We start from the raw sequence: 27,432 nt of genomic DNA, 5'->3' as shown, positions 1-27,432 counted from the left end.
GTCTATAATTTCTTGAATCTATAATTAAAAAAACACTGCTGACTGGCCTTTCTATGAAAATGAACTCAATGAACTGGTGTCCCTTCTATTTTCATGAAATCTTTATCATTCCTTGAACATCACAATAAAAATTAAAACATTTGCCCTTGATAATATTTACTTTCTTCAGAGATAATAGTTGCAAAGGAAAAAACAGAGTATTCTAACAGAATCAAGTAAGTTTCAATATTTTCTTGATTCCCAATAGAAACAATTTTAGAACAATAATATGACTTTTTAAAACAGAAACATTTTAAATATTATACTAATTAAGTACTAAATGTACATACAAAACTCTTTGATTATTAAAAGAACATAAACTTTTAGGAAGAAAACTAGAGTATAAACTGTCATTTGTTTCCTTATTACATTTCACGAATATATTTAAATATAAATCATTACTGCTATTGAACTTATAGAAAGTATTAAATGCAAAATTCATAAATATATTCTAATTTATTAACCTTTGAATCTTAAACAGTATTTATAACTACTTTCTATATTAGCATAATATAATAGAAAATACAAATTTATAAATAGGTAATAATAACCCAGCTAGTTAGTAGGTACCAGGAATTGTTGTAAATACTTTATAATCATCTCACTTAAGACACAAGAATTGCAAATTGTGTATTATTGAAGTTGAGGAGAGTGAGGTTTATAGACGTTTGGGCTGCTTTTCCAATATGCCTAAGAATTCATAATAAATAATGAAATTGGTATTTAAACAGAGTCCTCTACGACATGCTGTCCACCAAAGAATGACCCTAATAATATCTAATAAGGTTAATCATTTTAGGAAAATGCTTTGCTGTTCAACATTCTTTGCCTTTAAATAAAAGCCCAAGGTGCTTTAAATAAAAGCCCATGTTGACAAAATAACAGATATTAACCATCTCAATGTCATAAGTAACCAAGCATTTTATTTTTGCTCCAAATGTTTTATTTTTCATTCTATATTGGTGAATTATAATTACATATAACAGTACGCTTCGTTGTGACACATTCATACCTACACATAGCATAATATGATCCCTTTCCCTCTTTTACTCTCTTGCCCTAATTCCCTTCTTCCACTCTACTGGTATCCCTTCTATTTTCATGAGATCTTTCTCCTGCTTTTTCTCCCTAGATTCCACATACGAGAGAAAACATATAACTATGATTTTCTGAGATTGGCTAATTTCATTTTGGATGATGTTCTTCAATTTTCCTGCAAATTTCATAATTTCATTCTTCTTTTTGGCTTAGTAAAACTGCACTATGTATACACACCACAATTTTTTTAATCTATTCATCTGATGGACACAAGGCTGGTTCCAAGTTTGGCTATTATGAATCATGCTGATCTAAACATGGGTATGCATGTATTACTATAGTATGCCGACTTTAATTCTTTAGGATAAATACAAAGGAGTGGGATAGCTGGGTCACCTAGTGGCTCCATTCCTACTCTTCAGAGAAACCTCTATACTGATTTCCATAGCAATTATAGTAGTTTACAATCACACCAACGGTGTATAAAGCTCCTTTTCCACATATCCTTGTCAGGATTTACTAATATTTGTGTTCTAAATGACTGCCATTCAAATAAATGTATATTTTTAAAATATTTTTTTTTAGTTATAGGTGACACAATATATTTTATTTTTATGTGGTGCTGAGAACAGAACCCAGTGCCTCATGCATGCTAAGCAAGTGCTCTACCTCTGAGCCATAACCTCCAGTCCTCAAATAAATATTTTTAGAAGTACATTATTTCATTTGGGGGTATGCTTCCTTATTAATCCATTTTAAATTACTGGGATTTTCATTAATGTAATTTTTTAATACTTAAAATAGTAAAGAGAATTGAATTAAATCTTTAAAAAACAAAATTTTGCTCTGCTAAGCAAAGTATAATCAAGTATAGCATAAAGGAAAGATTAATTATAGATTTAATTACAGCATCCACTTGGACAGAAATCAAAATACTTTAATTATCAATATATTTTTGAGACAACATCAAACACAATGAGCCTATTTTAAGATAAATTTACCGTTTTTTTTTTCTGTGTTCCTAAATTCTATCAAGGAAATCCTATAAATGTTTATAATATATTTTCACATAATTAAAAATGGTAAGATTCTAAGAGAAATAAAACCCAATTTTCATTGCCCCGTGGCAAGATAGGCCCGCCCCGTGCCTATACCACACGCTGGGGTTCCTTATTCACCAAAGCGTGACTCCACAGCCCAACATAAGGGTACATATAGGCTTGAGGCTGCTGCCGCCATGAAACTGGGATATCACTGCTTCTAACAAGGGACAATAAAGACCTGGTAAGACATCACCAAGGTCCTTGTGGGCCTGCCTGCACCAGAAGTTATCTCTACTACTGGTGTTAACAATTATCCTGTTGATGAGGTAACAGGGAGTCTTGCATGGGGATGCCTCTCTCTTGTTTCTCCTACTAACAGCCAACTTCTTATGATTACCTTCTCACTAGTCACATTATCTAATACTTCCATATTCTCACATCTTACCTCATAAACATCTCAGCCAACCCCCTAGATCCCCTTCTACCATTAGAAACTGTAAACCATTACGCAAACCTATAGACTATAAGGTAGTAGATAACCAAACTCATCATTTCTGATTATAGTGACAAACCTGTAAATGTAAAAATAGAAGCTAACTGATTTATGGCTGCACGTTTGGTACACTGAGTGCTGTAATACTGATCTCCCTCTTAAAGGTGAGATATTGGTAACCTGTAGACACACTGTAAGACAATAGGGCAGAGGCTGAAATACCTCGGATCTACACTGCAAGAGAGGAAGACACACAGACATCATGACAAAACAAGGGAGGAAAGTGCCCCAAACAATCTAAGATACTGTAACAATAGAATCCATTGATAGTGCCGTAGGTAAAATGTCAGAGAAAGAGTTCAGAATATACATAACTAAAATGATCTGGGAAATAAAGAATGACCTAAGTAAGCAGATACAGGCAAAAATCAACCACTCCAACAAAGAGATAAGAGAACAAATCAGGCAACCATCAATCACACCAACAAAGAGTTAAGAAAGTAAATACAGCTTGCAAGTGATTACTTCAGGAAAGAGAGATTCTGAAAAAAACAAACAAACAGAAACACTTGAAATGAAAGAAACAATAAGCCAAATTAAAAAAAAAAACTCAATAGAAAGCATCATCAACAGAGTAGATCACTTGGAAGATTGGACATCAGATAATGAAGACAAAATATACAATTTTGAAAATAAAGTTGACCTCACAGTGAAGATAGTAAGAAACCATGAAGAGAATATCCAAGAATTATGGGATACCATCAAAAGACCAAATTTAAGATTTATTGGGATAGAGGAAGGTTCAAAGATTCGAACCAAAGGAATGCACAATCTCTTCAATGAAATAATATCAGAAAATTTCCCAAGCCTGAAGAATGAATTGGAAAATCAAATACAAGTGGCCTATAGGACACCAAATGTACAAAATTACAACAGATCTACGCCAAGGCACATTATAATGAAAATGCCTAGCATACAGAATGAGGATAGAATTTTAAAGCCCATAAGAGAGAAAAATCAGATTATGTATAAGGGAAGACCAATTCCTATCTCAGCAGATTTTTCAACCCAGACCCTCAAAGCCAGGAGATCATGGAACAACATATACCAAGCTCTAAAAGATAATGGATGCCAACCAAGAATCTTATATCCAGCAAAATTAAGCTTCAGATTTGATGATGAAATAAAAACCTTACGTGATAAACAAAAGCTAAAACAACTTTATAGCAAGAAAGCCTATACTACAGAACATTCTAACAAAATATTCAAGGAAGAAATGAAAAACAACAATGAAAATCCGCAAAGGGAAGAACAACAATAAAGGAAAAGCTAACCAAAGAAGAAAACAAGTCAAGTTAAATATCAAAAATAAACAAAAATGACCAGAAATACAAATCATGTCTCAATAATAACCCTGAATGTTAATGGCCTAAACTCACCAATCAAAAGACGTAGGCTGGTAGATTGGATTTAAAAAAAAAAAAAAACCAACAATATGCTGCTTTCAAGAGACTCATAGGAAAAGACATCCACAGACTGAAGGTGAAAGGCTTGGATAAAATATACCATTCACATATTCTGCGTAAATAAGCAGGGGTTTCCATCCTCATATCAAATAAAGTAGACTTCAAGCCAAAGTTAATCAAAAGGGATAAAGATGGATATTTCGAACTGCTTAAGGGAACCATATACCAACAAGACATAACAGTTATAAATATATATTCCCCAAACAATGGAGCATCTATGTTCATCAATCAAACTCTTCTAAGTTTAAGAGTCAAATAGACCAAAACACAATAATTTTGGGTGACTTTAACACACCTCTTTCACCGCTGGATAGATCTTCCAAACAAAAGCTAAACAAAAAAACTACAGAACAATAATACAATTAATAACTTAGACTTAACTGACATATGTAGAATATTTCATCCTTCAATGAGTGAATACACTTTCTTCTCAGCAGCACATGGATCCTTCTCTAAAATAGACCATATATTATGCTACTAAGCAACTTTTAGCAAATACAAAAAAGTATAGATACTACCCTGCATTCTATCAGATCACAATGGAATGAAATTAGAAATCAATGATAAAAAACAGAAGCTACTACAACATCTGGAGACTAAATAATATGCTATTGAATGAACAATGGGCTGCAAAAGATATCAAGGACATTAAAAATTTCTTAAAGGTAAATGAGAACACTGACACAACATATAGAAATCTCTGGAACACTATAAGGCAATACTAAGAGGAATGTTCACGGCATGGAGTTCATTCCTTCAAAGAAGAAAAAGTCAACAAATAAATGACCTAACATTACATCTCAAAGTCCTAGAAAAAGAAGAACAAATCAACCCCCCAAACAGTAGAAGATAGGAAATAATTAAAATTAGAGCTGAAATAAATAAAATTGAAACAAAAGAAACAATTGAAAAAATTGACAAAACAAAAAGTTGGTATTTGAAAAATAAAATAAAATTGACAAACCATTAGCCATGCTAATGAAGAGAAGAAGAGAGAAAACTCAAATTACTAACATTTGTGATGAAAAAGGAAACATCACGATGGACACTACAGAAATACAAAAGATAATTAGGAATTATGTTGAAAACTTGTACTTCAATAAAATAGAAAATATAGAAGGCATCGAAAAATTTCTAAAGTCATGCCCAAAATAAATCAGGATGATATACACAATTTATACAGATCAATTTCAAGCAAGGAAATAGAGGACGCCATCAGAAGCCTACAATCCAAGAAAAGCCCAGGACCAGATAAATGCCCAGATAAGCTCACAGACCTTTAAAGAAGAACTAACACCAATATTCCTCAAATTATGTCATAAAATAGAAAAAGAGGGAACGCTTCCAAACACATATGGGGCCAATATCACCCTGAGTACAAAACCAAAGACACAGCAAAGAAAGAAGACTTCAGACCAATGTCTTTTATGAACATAGATATAAAAATTCTCAATAGAATTCTGGCAAATTGAATACAAAAACATATCAAAAAGATAGTGCGCCAAGATCAAGTGGGGTTCATCCCAGGGACGCAAGGTTGGTTCAATATACGGAAATCAATAAATGTAATTAATCACATCAATAGACTCAAAGATAAAAATCATATGATCATCTCAACAGATGCAGAGAAAACGTCTGACAAAATACAGCACCCAGTCATGTTCAAAACACTAGAAAAACTAGGGATATCAGGAACATATCTCAACATCATAAAAGCTATCTATGCTAAGCCCCAGGCCAACATCATTTTAAATGGAGAAAAAGTGAAAGCATTCCCTCCAAAACCTGGAATGAGACAGGGATGCCCTCTTTTACCACTTCTATTTAACATAGTTCTTAAAACTTTAGCCAGTGCAATTAGACAGAAAAAAGAAATTAAAGGGATACAGATAGGAAAAGAAGAACTCAAATTATCACTATTTGCTGACAATATGATTCTACACCTAGAAGACCCAAAAAATACCACCAGAAATCTTGTAGAACTAATAAGAAAATTCAGCAAAGTAGCAGGATACAAAATCAACACCCATAAATCAAAGGCATTTTTGAAGATAAGTGACAAATCCTCAGAAAGAGAAACTAGGAAAACCACCCCATTTACAATAGCCTAAAAACAAAAAACAAACAAACAAATAAAATACTTGGAAATCAACTTAACAAAAGAAGCGAAAGACCTCTACAATAAAAATTACGGAATGCTAAAGAAAGAAATTAAAGAAGACTTTAGAAGATGAAAAGATCTACCTTGTTCTTGGGTAGGCAGAATATTACTATATTATATATTACTAATTAATATTAATTAATATATATTATATTACTAATTAATATTACTAAATTACTATATTACCCAAAACACTATACAGATTCAATGCAATCCCATTCAAAATCCCAATAACATTCCTCATAGAAATGGAAAAAGCAATCATGAAATTCGTCTGGAAAAATAAGAGATCCAAAATAGCCAAAGATGTCCTTAGAAAGAAGAGTGAAGCTGGTGGCATCACTATTCCAGACCTTAAACTATACTACAGAGCAACAGTAACAAAACCAGCATGGTATTGACACCAAAATAGACCTGTAGACCAATGGTACAGAATAGAGGACACAGAGACAAACCCACATAATTACAGTTCTCTCATATTAGACAAAGGCACCAAAAACATACATTAAAGAAAAGAAGCCTCTTCAACAAATGGTGCTGGGAAAACTGGAAATCCATATGTAACAAAATGAAATTAAACCTCTTTCATCATGCACAAAACTCAAAGTGGATCAAGGACCTACAATTAAACCAGAGACCTTGTGCCTAATGGAAGAAAAAGTAGGCCCAAATCTCCATCGTGTCAGAGTAGGCCCCAACTTCCTTAATAAGAGTCCTTTGGTGCAAGAATTAAAACCAAGAATCAATAAATGAGATGGATTCAAACTAAAAAGCTCCTTTTCAGCAGAAGAAACAATCAGTGAGGTGAATAGAGGGCCTATAGAATGGGAGCAAATCTTTCCCACAAGCACGTCAGATAGAGCACGGATTTCTAGGGTATATAAAGCACTCAAAAACCTTGACACCAAAAACAAACAAACAAACAAACAAAAAACCAAAACAACCAAATAACCTAATCAATAAATGGGTCTAGGAACTGAACAGATACTTCTCAGAATAGGATATACAATCAATCAACAAATATATGAAAAAATGTTCAACATCTCTAGCAATTAGAGAAATTTCTCTAAGATTTCGTCTTGCTCCAGTCAGAATGGCAACTATTAAGAACACAAACAATAAAAAGTGTTGACAAGAATGCGTGGAAAAAGGCACACTCACACATTGTTGGTGGGACTGCAAGTTGGTGCAGCCAATATGGAAAGCAGTATGGAAATTCCTTGGAAAACTGGGAATGGAACCACCATTTGACCCAGCTATCCCTCTCCTCGGTCTATACCCAAAGGACTTAAAAACAGCATACTACAGGGACAGAGTCACATCAATGTTTATAGCAGCACAATTCACAATAGCTAAACTGTGTAACCAACCGAGATGCCCTTTAGTAGATGAATGGATAAAGAAAATGTGGTGTGTGTATGTATGTGTATACACACACACACATACACACACACAATGGAATATTACTCAGCAATAAAAGAGAATAAAATCATAGCATTTGCAGGAATGGATGAAGTTAGAAAATATAATGCTAAGTGAAATTAGCCAATCCCAAAAAACCAGATGTTTTCTCTGATATAAGGAGGCTGATTCGTAGTGGAATTGGGAGGGGGAGCATGGGAAGGTTAGATGAACTCTAGATAGGGCAAAGCGGTGGAAGGAGAAGGGAGAGGGATGGAGGTAGAAAAGATGGTGGTAATGAGATGGACATGATTATCCTAATACATGTATAAAGACACAAATGGTGTGAACATACTTTGTATACAACCAGGGATACTAAATATTGTGCTTTATATGTGTAATATGAATTAGAATACATTCTTCTGTCATATATAACAGATTAGAATAAAAAATAAATAAGTTAATTTGAAAAAAAACAGTTTTTATTGATTTGCTATATATTCTCAAAGATTTCCTCCTGAAATTACAGAGTGTAATGAAGTCAATCATTTATATTTAAAGACTTTAGAAAATTCTTAAACATATTTTTAGACAAAGTTCTAAAACTTTTAAAATCAGTAGGTCTTTAGGTAACTGACTTATTAGTCAAACTGAAAAATTTTATTTTCATTTTTTCCCTTTACCAATCTTCACTGGTAGTCTAATGGTTAAACCTATTTGATAGAGACTTATGAAGAAACTAAGCAATGGTTGGCTTGGTGGCACATGCCTGTAATTCCAGCAGCTCCGGAGGCTAAGGAAGGAGGATTGTGAGTTCAAAGCCAGGCTCAGCAATGGAGAGGTGCTAAGCAACTCAGTGAGACTCTGTCTCTAAATAAAATACAAAAAAGGGCTAAAGATGTTGCTCAGTGGTCGAGTGACCCTGAGTTCAATCCCTGGTACAAAACAAAAACAAAAACAAAAACCCTAAACAATGGATATGAATGATCTATATACTGAACTATTAAAAACTTTTAAAAACAGGAACTCTTCAGTCTTTAAGCAGTTTATCTGCACACAAGGTATACACAATTTAATTAATTAAAATCATACACTTAAAGGTAATTCACAATTAGACTTGTCTAATATGACTAGTGGTAGTTTCTCTCTACTCTCTGTGACTGGAAATGTACCTTTGACACTACATGTGCACAGGCATTTTGTAACTATCTCTGCACAGGCTCTCCTTGAAACTTGTTCATCCAGAAAGTCTGGTCATCTCTGTTATCCAGAACAGGTGGTTCTTTCATATAGGCATTATCTTGGAATTTACAAAATAATTACATAATTGACATGTTACTCTTTGTGTAAATAATGATTACAATATTTTAGTGTCATGTGGCAAAGTGGACAAAATATTAATTTGTATTCACTAACAAGCAGACAATTCAAATCTTTTATGTGATGAACATGCTTAAAACATGTTAACCGTGTGTCTGCGACATTTGAGACACTGTGGCAAAACACACAAAGGTTCAAATCACACAAAGATGGGTGAGATTCAGTAACCTTTAGGAGGCCCATAAAGCATGCTTCAAGCAACTCGAGAGATTAAAATAAAGTGTGGGCTTAAAGTAGGTAGTACATCTGCATTTAGCTGAGAGAATACTGAAGTAGGAGGTATTTAAAATTAAAAACTGGCAGAGGAATTATGTATCTCCCAAGGAGAGACCAAAAGAAATCTTTGGAAAGGAGGGAGATGAGTGCAAGAAGAAGGCAGAAAAGCGGGTAGGGGTGGGGCATACCTAGGGAAGATAGGGCCACCTCTGTGAAGGTCAAGGGGACAACAAGGCCAATGGCCTTCATGGATAAGTTACCTATTTTAATTTAAAGGCAAATGGGAAACTGCTCAAATAATGGAATCAGTGATGCACGTTACAAACTTAAAACTGACATTATGAAAAAAAAGGGGGGTTAGAATGATAGTTTTGTCTGTCTAACCAATATAGTTACCAAGCAAGAGTCAGGGAAGGTCCAAACTGTAATGATGTCACCAATACTTGGAGAGAGAACATAGATTTTACAAAAATGGAATTTTAGGAATTTTCTACATTCATTCTTTGAACATATTTTTATTGAATGATTATAATATACCAGGTACTGTGAATAGAGTCTGGACATGTTATTTCAAAGTGGTGGTCATTCATTCAGTCTATCAGTATTTTGTTTGTTTGAACTGTATTTCAGGCACTCCAGAGTTAATGATCAGTATGTGACCTTTACTAAGTGTTGTCCATTGAGCCCCTATCTGAACTATATCCTGACCACTGTCATCAATCTAATGATAGCAGTGGTAAATGTGATGGTAGGAGGAGGTGAGGCCTTTTGGGAGGTAATTAGGGTTAGGGTTAGGGTCCTGCAGAGTCCTCAAATATGAGACTAATGACCTTATAAAGGAGGCCCTAGGGGGTTTGTATGCCTCCCTTCCATTATGTAAAGACACAGCAAAAAGGTACTCCTGTGTATCAAGAAACAGACCCTCACTAACACTGCGTCTGTCAGGGTCTTCATCCTGGACTCCTCAGAACTGTAAAGAAACAAGTTTCTGTCCTTTATGGCCTACCAGTCTATGGCATTTTGTCACAGCAGCCAAAATGGACTAAGACAATGGCAGCCTAAGGAAACAAACAAACAAACAAACAAACAGAGCTAAAGTCAAAGCTCACACACTTTATACTTTCTATCACATAATAGCACAGTTTTAGGAAGGCATACAGATGCACAGTATTTGCAAAAGAAGTTACAAATATTAGTTAAAAATAGTTTTTGAAATAAAATGGTAATCTACTATTAGAGACACGCATTCTGAACAATGGTGTCATGAATTTGTTTTATTTTTGCCAAACCTCTGAACAAGAACAGATGGACAAAATACCTTTATTTTATTTATTTATTTTTATGTGGTGCTGAGAATTGAAGCCAGTGCCTCACACATGCCAGGAGAGTGCTCTAGAGCTGAGCTACAACAGCAGCCCCCAAACAAGAAATCTTAATATTAATTAGTTATAGTTGAATGGAGCTAAGACCCCGTGCTTGACCAATCTGTTCAAGAAGTAAAAATAAAAAAATTCTTTTCTGCCCTTTAAAGATTAAGAAAGACACAATTTTTGAATAAGAGGTGATACAAGTATCTCACATAACATAAAAGTAAAACAGTGTGAAGAGATAGGAAAATGACAGCAAAGCCCCATTTCTCTCATCTTAAAACCTGTTTTCTATGCTCAGAAAACTAGCTGCCAACACATAAGGAACTGTCTGGCAATTCTATGACTAAGCACATCTGCTCAGGGCCATTGCTCAGATGGGACAGTTTCCAAAGACACTATGAATCAAAACTAGTGATCCATGAATTCCAGATTTCCATGGCATTTTTATAATAGAAGACACAATATTATTCAAGTTGAAACATGAAACATCTGAGAAAAATCTGTTGTCTCAATAAACTATTACCTGGTATAAATACCTTAAGATGTATATAAAAATTATTGGCATATGAAACATTTTAGTGAAAAACAAAGAGCTAAATCTTTGTAAAAAAGATTTTAAAATGAATACCATGAGTATATATAAACTTGGATGTATACAATTTACCTCTTGCATTCAGTATAACAGAGTGATACCAAGAACTGTAATCCTATCATATCAGCATGTCTGCTCTTCAATACAATAGCTTACTTGTAAGTCATTTCACTCTCAATTTAAAATACTTCTTGGATTTTACTTTGAATTTACATACAGAGAACACTAAACATAAAGAAAATTAAATGCCTCTATCACTCATTGAAACTTTGAGATGACTGATAACAGAAACAAATCTAAAAGTACATAGCTTAAATGCTGGATCCACAATGAGAATTTTTTAATTTATTGTGAGAAGCTTCTATTAATTAAAAGTGATTTTTTTCAAGTGCACAATTTTAGAAATCAAATTAAGTGGTCACACATTCTTGTATAGTTGAAGGGCGTCAATTTGGAAGGTACTGTAGCAGCTCTGATGGGATGGACTGAGCAAAGGCAGAAACAATACAGTGATGGAAAAATGAAGGGTCTGAGAGACAGTTATATGGTAGAATTGGAAAATAGAAGTTATGATCCTTCCTAGTTTTTTGAATCAGGAATTTGATGGTGTCATTCACAAATACAAAGAAAAGATTCAGAAAATATGATAATAAGCTCCATTTAGAATCTGTGTATTTCAAGTGCCTCAGAGCCACCTGGGTGAATGAGATCTCATTAACCTAAAGAACTCTAAGCTAAAAAAATTTAATGAGATCTCACCCTCACAGAGACTTTCTAAGTCACAAAAGTGTGCATGAAATGAAATGGGGCAAGTTAATTTGGCTATCATGTCACACCCATACAGAAACTTATTAAAGACTCTTTTCTATCCTCAGAGGGCACAAATATATTTTTAAGTTCTCAGAAATTATAAATTGATTGACAAGTTACATATTCTTTAAATGAAGACAGTATCTATGTCCATTACTAAGAAGACCACTCCTCAGTGGCAAAGTTATTTTTAACCAACATTTGAATAAGAAATTAATATGCACCCCTATGCAAATACTTTAGTCTACCTTTAAGACACATTCTTTACAAGTTAGTGTTAAAAGATATACACAAATGACGATCCTTTCCTTTAAAGAATTTACAAGGCAAAGTAAAATTTTGAGTACGTATGACTTGGAAAATAATCATTTCACAACTCTGCTGGATATATGTTGTAAACAAATATACAGACCGAAAAGGGATCTAAAGAGAACCAGCAGTTCAATCTCAATTTAAATGACTAAGCACTGAGTAGATCCAAAAGAAGAGAAGAGTGAGTATCTGCTAAAAATGAATGAGATACGTCTTCATGAAGAAGGCAAGCTTTGGCCAGATTTAAAAAGACTAAGGATAAAAGGCAAAAAGGAAGGAAGCAAAAGATCTTCCCAGAGAAATAGCAAAGTGAGCAGTTTATACATAAATGGAAGCCGGGGAGGATCAGGTTAATGAAGGTTCTTAAGAAAATAGGCTGAAGAGTTTTATCTACTGACAGGTTATCACTAAATACTCTCAAAAGGAAAATCACAAAAGCTTCAATTAGAGATTCATAGGATTTTAATTTTTTACACATTATCAGGCAACAAATGAAACTAATATGTTTCAGTAAGTAAAAACTTGTGTTTAAAGAGTTCTAATTTAGTTATTCTTGGCATGGTGATATAGAGCATCTCAAAACCTAAATTCTGGTAATGTCAATATGCCCATCATTCAGAATCTGTCAAACTTGAAAGCAACACCCTTTTCCCTAAAAGAAGCATCTGCTTATCCTTCTGTTCCTTCAAATCTGTGGCAGGAAAAGCAAGCATAGTTTTATGTATACAACTATGAACTGCTTAATGTTAAGCTATGGAACGCTGCCAGTAAATATTATGGCAAAGTTGCTCATGGACAACTCAACACTGAGACCTTCTAGGTTTTAGAAAACCCCAAATAGCTTTATCAATCTCAGTTTATTTTATTTCAATTTGTAATCTTTAGTCTAAGGATCTACAAGCCAAAGGAATCTTCCACACAGATGTCAAAAATCAACATATCCGTTCTCTCTTCCCCAGTCCACTCTCATTCTTGACTTACTTATTGCTGTGAATACTGTCAGAGAGCCAGGCTTAGAAGCTCTCTAGATTAGCAGTTAAAAGATGTGGGTTCTAATCTGACTCTTCCATGAGCCCTGGACAAGAGAGCTTCTCAGCTTTTGGTTCAGTTTCACTTATTTTATAATTATTTTAAATATTATTTTATAATTTAACAGTGGAGTTAAATTAGATGATCATTAAGTTTCTGTCTTGCAACAAAATTCCAGGATATTTTCCCTTGACCTTAAGCCTAATAGCACCAAAGTTCCACCCATTTTCCTGTACAGAACCTTTCATATGCATTTTTATTTTCTATTTCCATTATCATTACATGATTACAAGTTTTTATGAGCCACTTTTCTTACTATCTTACTTTTAGGATCTCTACATTCTGATTTAGCCTAGATGTGCCACAAGTCTTGTGTCTTTGTTTTTCCTTCCATTCTTTTCTGTGCCTCAAATGTGGAATTGAGTTGATTACACAATTCCATGACCCATTATCATTATTAGCTATAAAAGACTATTATCGTTTATTCTTATTTTATAATCCTCTCAAATTTCTCTCCATTTGTTAAATTCCCATTAAATATATGGTAATATCCTTGCCTATATTACATGCCTGGGTAAAACACATGTTACATACGTGTTTTTATGAGACATATATCTCCACATATAAAATTACTTTTTATGTTGACATAACTATATTTTTACACATGAACACTTGTTTCTAAATAATTTTTTTCCAAAGAGATATTATTACACTTTCTTAACCATTCCTTTAGTGATGAATACCTAGGCTGCCTTCAATTTCCCGCTTCTACAGATAGCGTCATTCTGCAGAGACAATGACTAGCTTGAAGTTGTGGTACATAATTTCTGGAAATGTTTTTATTTTTTTCTTTTATAGATACAAGTATACACAAAATACACATTGCATTCTTTTACTATATATATATTGAAAATAAATCTCTCTATATATATTGTTAAAATATATATCCATAATCAATACACATAATTGTTTAAGCCATTTGAAATCTATATAAATCATATCATACTATATAGTCTTTTGCACTGTGTTTTTACACTCTATTTTATATTTTTGATACTGATTGTTGAATATGAAGAGTTACATGTTAAATATCCCTAATCCAAAAGTCTGACATTTGAAATGCTCCAAAATCTGAACCTGAGCACTAACATGATACCACAAATGGGAGATTTCACACCTGGCTTCATGTGACAGGCCACAGTAAAAATGCAAGTGAACTAAAAGTACTATATGAATTACCTTCAGGCTATGGGGATTAAAGTCTATATGAAACAAGTGAGTTTTTTGTTTAGACCTGGGGTCCAACCCCAAAATATCTCATAATACATATGCAAATTTTACAAAATTTGAAAAGAAATCCCAAATCTGTAATACTTCTAGTGCCATGCAGTATGGATGAGGGACACTCAACCTGTATCACATTGTTTCAACTTGCATTTTCCTGACTGCTGTGATTTTTGAAATGTTTGCTCACTTTCTCTGCTCAATGTTCTATGTGTTTTTATTTATTTTTACTGCTGCTTAATATGTCCACAATACTATTCTGTTGTCAGTTATGTGCATTATGAATGTCTTCTATCAGACTGTGGTTTGCCTTTTCATTTGATTGATACTATTCTTTGTAACAACTTTTACATTTTAACATAGTCAAATACATCAATCTTTTCCTCTTTGACTTGTATTTAAATTGTATTAAGACATACTTTCCTGGGCTGGGGTTGTAGCTCAGTGGTAGAGTGCTTGCCCTGCATGTGTGAGGCACTGGGTTTGATCCTCAGCACCACATAAAAATAAATAAGTAAAAATAAAAGTACTGTGTCCACCTACAACTAAAAAAAATTAAAAAAAAGAGAAATATTTTCCTATATGCAATGTATACCTACATTGAAACAAAAAACACCATGTTACTTCATTAATATGTATAAACTTTATGTTTATATGGACTGGTTCAAAAATAAACATAATTAAAAAGTTTTTTGTTTTGTCTTTAAAATAAATACTTCTCTAGCAAAATGTTAAAGAAAGATTCTTGGATATTTAAAAATAAAATCTGTGAAGTTTTGCTTCTCACATTTAGGTATTTATTCCACAAAATCAAATAAATACAAAATGTGAAAGGCAAGATTTTATCAATTTTTCTCATCAATAACAACCATTCCTAACATTATTCTTTCCCTACTGATTTACAATGCCAATGCTGTTATATACCAACCTTCTACATGTACTTTATATTTCATTATATTTGCAAAACTCACACTTAGAAATAACTTGCATTTTATTCCTCTACACAAGGATCCTGGTTAGGATTACATTATCAAACCTGCCTCTCTACACATACATAACTGACATAACTGCACATTTGAAAACACTAGATGATTACACTGATTTCAATCATAAGGATTTGAAAATACATTCTCATTAAAGAATTAAATTTTCTTACCCACGTACGGGAGTTCTACATTTTCTATTTAGTTCTTTGGCATATCTTCTATTTCTTTGTCAATATTTTTCATTTCTTCGTTGGGAATTTCTATTTTTTCCATTTGTTTTAACTTGTTTATAACTGCTCACTGATACATTTTCATTATGGCTGTTAAAAAATCTTTGTCAAATAGTTCTAGTATCTGTCATCTAGGAGTTGGTTCTAATAGATTATCTTTTTCATTCAAGTTGAGTTATTCTTGAATCGTTAAGAGATGAATAATTTTTAGTAGAAACTTAAGTATTTTTAGTGTTATGAGACTGAATATTACTTAAGCCTGTTTTGACTGACTTCCTGTGACTCTGTTCTTTTAGAGGGAAAGGAGGTGGCCTTGTTTCGGCCTCCCAACTACGCCTCCGCTGACATGGGTATATAGGTGGGTCCACAGTTTGCTCCTGTATCATCTGGCTGCTGTGGACAGTTATTTTCTAAAACTTGTCATGCTAGGTTGCCCCTCTCCAGCCTTTGGCTTGAGAGAGCAGGTCTCTGGGGGAGCTTTTATTTGGTCTGCACTTGGTATTGCCAGAGTTCTAGTTTCTTCAGTTCCAAGTCTTATGTATAGGAGGCAAAAAAGAAAAACAAAATAGGCATCATGCCTTGGCTCCTGAGGTACTTTCCTGACCTTTTTGTGTTGTTGTTCTTTCTCCATCTTTTAGTCTTGATTCCAAGGTTTTTAGTTGTACTTCCCAGAAGGAATAGGAAAAAGTACTGCTCCACCTTCCTTCCCACTGTTGTTTTGTTTTGGTTTGTTACTGGGGACTGAATCCAGGTGCACTCTGCCAGGAAGCTACATCCCAAGCCCTTACTATATATATATATATTTTTAGTTGTTGATAGTCCTTTATTTTATGTGGTGCTGAGAATCGAACCCAGTGCCTCACACATGCCAGGCAAGTGTGCTACCGCTGAGCCATAGCCACAGCCCCCCTATTTTTAATTTTTTTTTTTTAATTTTGATACTACTAACCTGCTGAGACTGACCTCAAACTTGTGATCCTCCTGCCTCAGTCTGCCAAGCTCCTGGGATTACAGGCATGTATCACCATGCCCAGCATACCCCAGCATATCTGGTATGCCCACAGTTTCTTAAATAAAATTCTGTACTATAATTAAAATTCTACTTAAATTGTATCTTCCTTCTTTAGTTGATGGGTATTGTTGCTCGTTCTACTCAGACCATGTATAAGCAAAATGTTATTCACATATTCCTTAGGTTGGTATCTTGCCTAAACATCCTGTCAGAAAATTAAGTACTTCTCCTAACCATGATACCTCTTAATGCCATAAAAGTCATCTTGCAAAGGTTGTAGATAGAGGTAGACAGGAGGACCGAAGCCACGTTTGGGAACTGCTACAGTTCCTATCAGTGTGGTTCTGCTTCTGGCCTCTCCAAGTCTGTCCAGTTTGTCCATCCTTACGCCAACAAAACTGTATTCCTTTTGCTTTATATTAAGTCTTGATATTTGGCTTTGGAAGTCCCCCTAACTTATTATTCCTCTTGAAAAGTATCTTGTCTATTTTTAACCTTTTACATAACTATATAAATTTTAAAATCAGCTTTCCAAATTCTACAGAAATCCTACTGTTTTTGACTGGAAATTCATTGAACACAGGAATAATATTAAGCTTGTGCACAAATGTGCTTTTGATTTCCAAACATATGGTAATTATCTACATTTTTTTTCTGTTATTGATTTATAACTTACTAGTATTGTCATAAGAAACTGTGGTTTATGTTAATTCCGTCCTTCAAAAATTGTTAAGAATTATGTTTACAGTCCAGAATGAGATCATTTTTTAAAAAAATGTTTTGTAGGGATATAAAAGGGAAGTGGGTTCTAAAGTGTCCTTGTCAAAATTACAGTGACCTCTGTACTGAGTTGAATAGTACCCTCTCCATGTGGCCCAAATACATGTTGACCTAAAAACTTATTTGGAAATACAGAGAAAGTTTATTTGGAGATATGATTAAAAGGGAAGCGGGTTCTAAAGTGTCCTTGTCAAAATCACAGTGACCTCTGTATTGAGTTGAATAGTGCCTTCTACAACTAGCCCAAATACATGTTGACCTAAAGCTTATTTGGAAATACAGAAAAAGCTTATTTGGGGATATGATTAAGTTAAGGATCATTTTGGATGTAAGTGGGTTCTAAAACAATGACTAGTGTCCTCACAAGAAGAGAAGACACACAAAGAGACACAGAAAATAAGCTCGCGTGAAGGAAAACTGGCAGAGATAGGTGCTGTGCTGCCATGAGCCAAGGAAGGCCGGGGCCTCAGAAAGCTGGCGAGGCACGGAAAGTTTCCCCCCGGGAGCACCTGGCTGCAGTGTCAAGGAAATGCTGCAAGCTCCAGCCAGGTGCTCCTCAGGAAGAACCTTCCCATGACTCGATGCTGCTGCCTCGATTTCACATTTGTAGTCTTCAGAATTAGAAGGTAGTCTGGGTGCATACTTTTCTATTATTTTTCGTCACTGTGTTTGTAGTAGTTTGCCTGGAATGCTGCTATAACCTCCATGTTGCTAACCTCCGTGGTCAGTGCGTAGACCTCATCCCTCTATCACCGGCTTGATTTAATTGATGGCCACTCCTTCCTCCTTCCCTTGGCTGTTAGGACACTGTACTTCCTACTTTTCCTCCTAACTCACTGTTTTTTCCTCAGCTTCTTTTGCTGATTCCTACTCTTTTCCCTTCTCAATATTAAGTATTTTTAAGTCAGAGTTCTCTTTATCATATTTATACCCTAGATGATCCATTCTAGATTTATGGCTTTAAACACTATTCTTATGTTCATCGTCAAAAATCCATATCTCCAGTCTGAAATGTTTACTTGAACGACTTACTTGCTCACTGGATATATTCACTGGAATCTCCAACAGTCACTGAAAACTCACTCTTGCCCAAACACCACCCCCACCTCACCAATTTGGCCCCTGCAGACTTCCCAGTCCATGGCATTATCATTTTTCCAGTTGCTCAAGAGAAAATCTTGGAGTCCTCTTTATCTGTCCCTGATGCCTCCAGACAAATTATCAAAGAAACTTCTTGAATCTTTAATACAAAACACTAAAAAACATAAAAACCAATCACATTTCCCACTAACCTCCCTCAGGGTCCTCCTGGTCAATAGGATCTTTTGCCTGGGTTACTGCAACAGCCTTCTCATTGCTCCTCTTGTTATCAATTTTACCTTTCTACAGTCTACTTTCAAAACGGCAGCCAGAGTGATATCTTACCAAAATAGAAGATCTGTCAACCCTCCTATTAAAAACCACTCTTATTTTTCCACAGCAAAACCCAAAGTCCTTATAATGGCCTACAGGGCTCCATATCATCTTGTGCCCTCTCTTCACAACCTGTGTGACTTCATCTTTTGTTATTCTCCTTGCTCACTCTGTTCCAGGTATACCAGGAAAGACTGTACAAGTGGCCACAAATTTTACTTCTCCACATTCCCAACTTTTCAATACGACACTGAAAATCCTCCTATCGAGAGGGGGATCTACTTGCCCATCCTTTAAATTGGTTAGTCAGGTGACCTTCTTTGCTATGTGGTATTAACAAACATAATTCAAGAGAGCCTTGAGAAGTATTTACATATTGTGATTTGTTCTCCTGCTTTTCTTGAGAACCTTGTCATGCCAAGAAAAGAAGGACTTTTCTCACGACCTCGGGGAAATCTGCCAATTGCAGACAGACTGACCATCACTATTGACTATCTGACCATCCTGCTAGAAGATAGCTGGAGACACACAGACAAATTCAGTAGATCTCGGCTGAGTAGGCTCAGACAAGAAAATCTGCTCTGATGGTCCCCAAAATAATATTCTAAATAAATCAATGTGTTGAGTCATAACAGTTTAAAATGGTTTGTTAATCAGCAACAGATAGCGGAGAGAGCTCACTTCCTTCCTGTTCTTCCTTGCTGTTCAATCCTGCCTTTGCAACGGCTTTGTCTTTACTTGGAACCCTGTCCCTATGTTATAAATCTGGTTTATCAACATCGTCACATCTTTGTTCAAATCAATCACAACCTCTCAGTAAGGACTACTCCAAATCTTTAAAATGCCACCCCACCATTATCCTAGCACTCCAGTAACCCCACCCTGATCTTTTATTTGTTTTCCGTATTCCTTTGGCCTTTTAGCTTATTTTACTTGAACACTGTATTTGTTCATTGTTTGCCTGCTCCTGCTAAAAGTAAGTTTCAAAAAGAGAAAGGTATTTATTATAAATTGATGTACCCAGGTATCAAGATCAAACCCTGTACATAGTCAATGCTTGCTAAATAATTATTGAGTAAATGAATGAATTCAATGTTCTAGAGATGCCTATTAGATCAATTTGTTGATCACATTCTATTCTTAATTGTTTTCTGTTTATTTTATTTATCAATGACATGGAGTTGAAATCTTTACAAGGATTATGTCCACTGCCTTGTATTTGTCAGTTTTTGCTTTAACATTAGTATTTTTACTATACAGCCATTTTGAAAGGAAGTTTAAAAAAATTATAACAAAACATTCAACCAAGATGACCTTTATTTTAAATGTCCTAAATAGGTTTCACTTTATAAATATTAGTAATCAAAATATTATTTAACAGTAGCATTAAAATAATAACCAAGACTAATTTTGGGTTGTTTATCATTTACTTAATATTCTAGTGCTGTACTAATCCTAAATATTAATAGAATAGAATAGAACAGACAGCTTCAAAAGTTATTCTAAGAATGATACAGAAATATCAGTGGATAGAAAATAAGAATTCAAGAAATAAATATAGCACATTCATTTAATATTATACTATATAACATTAAGAATGATAACATTATATCCAGCACTAAAAAAAGAATGATAATACTAATATGATCCTCATATATCAATAAGTGAAAAAGGCTATTCAACAGTGTTTATATTACCCTTTTACTAAATATTTAAGTACACACACAAACCTAAACTTAAAAAGTTAACAAGTTATTTTAAATAATAAAATCATGAGATTTTTATTTCTTTTTGTGTTATATCATAGTTGTATAACAGTGTATCTTGTTTTTGTCCCAGATTCTAGATCCCTGGTATTTCCTGAGCATCAGAATTATTTTTGTTATTTGTGCTGACCATATCTATGTTCATGCTAATGGGATAACTTGTGGCAGGCCCCCAGAACCAGACTGGTTGTGGTGGCAAAACTGACCACAGGAACAGAGGGTTAGGGCTTTGAGATCCAACCTCCTGATCTCCAGGGAGGGGAGTGGGGCTACAGAACTGATTCAATAATGCGATTAATGATCTAATCAGTGATATGCATGTAATAAACTTTAGTGAAAATTCTGAACACAGAGGCGTGGGTGAACTTCCTGTTTGGTGAACACACTGTCACATCGTGGTGCTAGTAGGATGACACATCTTGCTTCCATAAGCATAGGACATGGAAGTTCTACATTGGGGACCTTCTCAAATCTTACCCTATAGTTGTCTTCTTTGGGTGGGCCCAGTTTATATCCTTTATAATTAAAATGTAATCATAAGTATAATGCTGTTCTAAGTCCTGTGAGTCATTCCAGAGAGTTACTGAGCCAGAGCAGATGAGGGAAATGTCCACATTTGCAGCCTGTTGGTTTGAAGTGAGATGACCTGGGAGGTCCCCAAACTGGTGGTATCTGAATGAGGGTAACCCTAATGGGGACTACTGTGCCCTAAATCTGTGGAATCCATACTAACTCTGGGTAGTTAATGTGAGAATCACATTGTAATTTGACATAATCTACTATCTAGAGTATTTTATAATAATAGAGTTTATACTGGTTTCATAATTTTTAAAAAAAATTTTTTAGATATTGATAAACCTTTATTTTATTCATTTATTTATATGCAGTGCTGAGAATCAAACCCTGTGCCTCACACATGCTAGGCAAGTGCTCTGAGCCACAACTGAGCCACAACTCCAATCCATGGTTTCATAATTTAAAAAACAATTTCCATCTTGAAGACAGTAAGATCTTGTAATTAAATAAACCATTGTTATTTTAAGCTACAAAATCAGTAACAGCTAGAGAAATAAAGTGAATCATGTAAAAGCCACAAGTAAAATGTCTAGGGAAATAGAAAGTAAATATCTTATTTTGTGGGGTAAAACACATGCTTGTATTTTGAAAGCCATAATGAAATAGTTTATTTAACAAACCATAATTTATATTACATTATTAAAACATTAAAGATATTTTCAAATGAATATTCAAGAACAAATCTTACATGATTGTACTTCTGAATTTTAAGTATTAGGACTAGGAGAAATGAAAGTGAAATTATTTTTTTAGTTATTTGGAGATTTGCCCGTGAAAACTATTAAATGCAATGATTATTAAACAAATGAATACTAAATATACAAACAGTATTAAATTGTATAATTGGGGGGGATCCTGGGGATTGAACTCAGGGACCCCCAACCACTGAGCCACATCCCTAGCCCTGTTTTGTATTTTATTTAGAGGCAGGATCTCACTGAGTTGGTTAGCACCTTGCTATTGTTGAGGTTGGCTTTAAACCCACGATGCTCCTGCCTCAGCCTTTCATACCACTGGGATTACAGGCATATGCCATCATGCCTGGCTCTAAATTGTGCAATTTTAAAAAATCCCATACAGATGGCCCCTATTTATGATGGCTTGACATTATAAAGGTCTGAAACAGAGACATATTCATTAGAAACCGTACTTTGAATTTTCATCTTTTGGGGACTATTGACAGGTGTCTGGTACTCTTACGAGGCTGGGTGGCAGCACAGAGCTACAGCCCCAAGTCAGCCAAGTAATCACGGAAGATTAACAGTGGGCTCTCTATAATGTAGTGTGCTATGGTGTTGGTAGGCTGGTACGTTAAATGCATTACTGACTTACAGCATTTTCAACTTAAGGTGGTTTTATTGGGACACGACCCACCATAAGTCAAGGAGCATCTGTGCTGCCTGCCTTCTACTTCCCTTCCCTGGCGCACTCCCCACTCCTCTACTGGTGGTGCTCCTTGGTACTACCTACTAGAGAAACAGCAGATGTGGGAACTGCACAGGAGTCCACAGAAAGACAGGAAGTAGTGTTCTGTGTGTAAAAATATTTTCTTTTTATTTTTTTAAATTTTTTATTGTGGGTTGTTCAAAACATTACAAATTTCTTTACATATCATATTCCACACTTTGATTCAAGTGGGTTATGAACTCCCACCTTCACCCCGTATACAGATTGCAGAATCACATCAGTTACACATCCATTGATTTACAAATTGCCATACTAGTGTCTGTTGTGCTCCGCTGCCTTTCCCATCCTCCACCCTCCCCCCTCCCACCTCTCCCCTCCCCTCCCCTCCTCTCTCTCTACCCCCTCCACTGTATAACCCTGAGGGTCTCCTTCCATTACCGTGCAATTTCCCTTCTCTCTCCCTTTCCCTCCCACCTCTCATCCCTGTTAAATGTTAATCTTCTTCTCCTGCTCTTTGTCCCTACTCTGTTCTTAGTTACTCTCCTTATATCAAAGAAGACATTTGGCATTTGTTTTTTAGGGATTGGCTAGCTTCACTTAGCATAATCTGCTCTAATGCCATCCATTTCCCTGTAAATTTCTTAAAGGAACTAGTTTTCTTCTGTTATCACACCCCTTCACGTGTATGCTATAATTATTTCCTGACTAACCATCTTGATTTTAGTCTCTTCCTGTCCCACATGATCAGATATATAAGAAGCTACTGACAGATACTTAATAAAAGGAAAAAAAAGAACCCATAAGCAAATTATGGTATCACGAGCTCCTGTAAAAAAAAGTAATACTAATAAAATAACAAAATTCAGTTTGGAAGATACCTAAGTTGTGTTCGGAGTTGCTCAGTTTCCACACTTTGTTCGGATAATGCTTTCAGATAGTGTTGGTTACTCTGTCACAGGAAAAGAAGAAAGACAATCAGTATTAGAACATTTAAGAACTATTTTTAAAGATTAACCACAAGGCATATAAGTAGAAAAAAATGAAATGAGAATGATTATGTATTTTGAGGGTGAATCAGTTGTCTTTCCTCATCTTTACTTCAATGGACACCTGATTCGGTTCAGACAGCCTGATCTGCGTTTCTGTCTTCACTTGATCTGGAAACCTGGTCCTCTTTTGCTCATCTACCTGTGAAGCCTACACATGTAGAACCAGCGTTCCGCCTGACATGACTAAAGGTATTGGTGTATCAGTAACCCAAGTCCCCTTGGCCCACGGGTGGGAAACCTGAGCCTGTGTTCTTCACTGGCTTTCAGATTTCATTAGTGGTATTAAGTTTCAGCCACCGAGTTAACTCGCTCAATTTCCAAAGTCCTTTATTAGCTTCCTTCTCTTCCCCACTACGTTGCTGGTGTTATTTGGTATTATCTCCTAAATAAACAACATGATTTAGAACAAAAATGATCAAGTAAAAACTATAGCAAAATAAAAAGCTTCTGTATAGCAAAGGAAATACTAAGTAGGTTGAAAAGGCAACCCGTGGGCTGGGAAAAAATATCTGCAAATGGCACCTCAAACAAAGAAGTAATCTCTAAAATACTCTAGGAACTTTTATAATTCAATAGTAAAAAACAAACAACTTGATTTTAAAATGGGCTAAGTATTCTTTTTTCAGCCTATGTGTGTGTCCTTAAATATAATGTGAATTTCTTGTACATAGCATATAATTTTTTTTTTTAATCCATTGGGTCACTTTTCACTGAGGAGTTTAACCTATTTACATTTAAACTAGTTATTGATAGGAAAGGATTTAATACTGCCATTTTGTTGGCTGTTTTCAGTTAATCTTACAGTTCTTTTGTCTTTTTTATTATTATCTTCCTTTTTGATACTTTCTGTTAATATCCTGATTATTTTCTCTTTCTTATGAAACTACACAGGCCACCTGGCAGCGCTGAATACAACACTGCTGTATTCAGCTGGGACTACTGGTTGTATGTGTGGGGAGGTTGGAGGTGAGGGGGTACCTCATATTAATGCATTTTAAACTGATAACTAATTTCAATTGCATATAAAGACCATTAAATTTAGCTTCTCTTTCCCACATTTGTTATTTTTGTTACAATTCACATCTATTCGTATTATGTATCTTCTAACATATTTGTACTACTTTTGCCTTTTAACATTTATATCAGAATTAAAAATGATTTACTCACTACCACTAGAGTAAAACAGTTTTCTTTTTTTTTTTTTTGTATGTGGCCATATGCTTATTTTTTTTTTATTTTTAATTTTTTATTGTGGGTTGTTCAAAACATTACAAATTTCTTGACATATCATATTCCACACTTTGATTCAAGTGGGTTATGAACTCCCACCTTCACCCCATACACAGATTGCAGAATCACATCAGTTACACATCCATTGATTTACATATTGCCATACTAGTGTCTGTTGTGCTCCGCTGCCTTTCCCATCCTCCACACTCCCCCCTCCCCACCTCTCCCCTCCCCTCCCCACCTCTCCCCTCCCCTCCCCTCCTCTCTCTCTACCCCCTCCACTGTATAACCCTGAGGGTCTCCTTCCATTACCATGTAATTTCCCTTCTCTCTCCCTTTCCCTCCCACCTCTCATCCCTGTTAAATGTTAATCTTCTTCTCCTGCTCTTCGTCCCTACTCTGATCTTAGTTACTCTCCTTATATCAAAGAAGATATTTGGCATTTGTTTTTTAGGGATTGGCTAGCTTCACTTAGCATAATCTGCTCTAATGCCATCCATTTCCCTGTAAATTCTATGATTTTGTCATTTTTTAATGCAGAGTAATACTCCATTGTGTATAAATGCCACATTTTTTTTATCCATTCGTCTATTGAAGGGCATCTAGGTTGGTTCCACAGTCTTGCTATTGTGAACTGTGCTGCTATGAACATCGATGTAGCAGTGTCCCTGTAGCATGCTCTTTTTAGGTCTTTAGGGAATAGACCAAGAAGGGGAATAGCTGGGTCAAATGGTGGCTCCATTCCCAGCTTTCCAAGAAATCTCCATACTGCTTTCCAAATTGGCTGCACCAATCTGCAGTCCCACCAGCAATGTACAAGTGTACCCTTTTCCCCACATCCTCGCCAGCACTTGTTGTTGTTTGACTTCATAATGGCTGCCAATCTTACTGGAGTGAGATGGTATCTTAGGGTGGTTTTGATTTGCATTTCTCTGACAGCTAGAGATGTTGAGCATTTTTTCATGTACTTGTTGATTGACTGTATGTCCTCCTCTGAGAAGTGTCTGTTCAGGTCCTTGGCCCATTTGTTGATTGGGTTGTTTGTTCTCTTATTGTCTAATTTTTGGAGTTCTTTGTATACTCTGGATATTAGGGCTCTATCTGAAGTGTGAGGAGTAAAGATTTGTTCCCAGGGTGTAGGCTCCCTATTTACCTCTCTTATTGTTTCTTTTGCTGAGAAAAAACTTTTTAGTTTGAGTAAGTCCCATTTGTTGATTCTAGTTATTAACTTTTGTGCTATGGGTGTCCTATTGAGGAATTTGGAGCCCGACCCCACCGAATGTAGATCGTAGCCAACTTTTTCTTCTATCAGACGGCGTGTCTCTGATTTGATATCAAGCTCCTTGATCCAATTTGAATTCACTGTTGTGCATGGCGAGAGAAAGGGATTCAGTTTCATTTTGTTGCATATGGATTTCCAGTTTTCCCAGCACCATTTGTTGAAGATGCTATCCTTCCTCCATTGCATGCTTTTAGCCCCTTTATCAAATATAAGATAGTTGTAGTTTTGTGGATTGGTTTCTGTGTCCTCTATTCTGTACCATTGGTCCACCCGCCTGTTTTGGTACCAGTACCATGCTGTTTTTGTTACTATTGCTCTGTAGTATAGTTTGAAGTCTGGTATCGCTATACCGCCTGATTCACACTTCCTGCTTAGCATTGTTTTTGCTATTCTGGGTCTTTTATTTTTCCATATGAATTTCATGATTGCTTTCTCTATTTCTACAAGAAATGCCGTTGGGATTTTGATTGGCATTGCATTAAACCTATAGAGAACTTTTGGTAATATCGCCATTTTGATGATGTTAGTTCTGCCTATCCATGAACAGGGTATATTTTTCCATCTTCTAAGATCTTCTTCTATTTCTCTCTTTAGGGTTCTGTAGTTTTCATTGTATAAGTCTTTCACCTCTTTTGTTAGGTTGATTCCCAAGTATTTTATTTTTTTTGAAGATATTTTGAATGGAGTGGTTGTCCTCATTTCCATTTCAGAGGATTTGTCGCTGATATACAGGAATGCCTTTGATTTATGCGTGTTGATTTTATATCCTGCCACTTTGCTGAATTCATTTATTAGCTCTAATAGTTTCTTTGTAGAGCCTTTTGGGTCTGCTAGGTATAGAATCATATCATCTGCAAATAGTGATAATTTAAGTTCTTCTTTTCCTATTTTTATGCCTTTAATTTCTTTCGTCTGTCTAATTGCTCTGGCCAGTGTTTCGAGAACTATGTTGAACAGAAGTGGAGAGAGAGGGCATCCCTGTCTTGTTCCAGATTTTAGAGGGAATG

The 27,432-nt window shown here is 35.2% G+C and overlaps 1 protein-coding gene across 4 annotated transcripts in view; it reads right to left on the bottom strand.

Annotated features, from left to right (window-relative positions):
* Sclt1 (sodium channel and clathrin linker 1) overlaps positions 1 to 27,432 on the bottom strand; it is a 176,388-nt gene that overhangs the window by 75,691 nt on the left and 73,265 nt on the right. For all 4 annotated transcript variants that reach the window (XR_006855097.2, XM_046459634.2, XM_046459633.2 and 1 more), the window contains exon 9: positions 23,743 to 23,813. Coding sequence is in view for 3 of the 4 variants with exons in the window: in XM_046459634.2 (XP_046315590.1) it covers positions 23,743 to 23,813 (71 nt within the window). In the remaining variant the exon portion in view is untranslated. The remainder of the gene's footprint in view (positions 1 to 23,742; positions 23,814 to 27,432) is intronic.

This window comes from Marmota monax, unplaced genomic scaffold (assembly GCF_021218885.2).
Source record: "Marmota monax isolate L192 unplaced genomic scaffold, Marmota_monax_Labrador192_F-V1.1 WCK01_AAM20220418_F8-fsc00039, whole genome shotgun sequence".
In the NCBI taxonomy this organism is placed as follows: Eukaryota; Metazoa; Chordata; class Mammalia; order Rodentia; family Sciuridae; genus Marmota; species Marmota monax.
The sequence above is the reverse complement of the archived record's forward strand: the minus strand, read 5'-3'. Positions and strand labels throughout refer to the sequence as shown.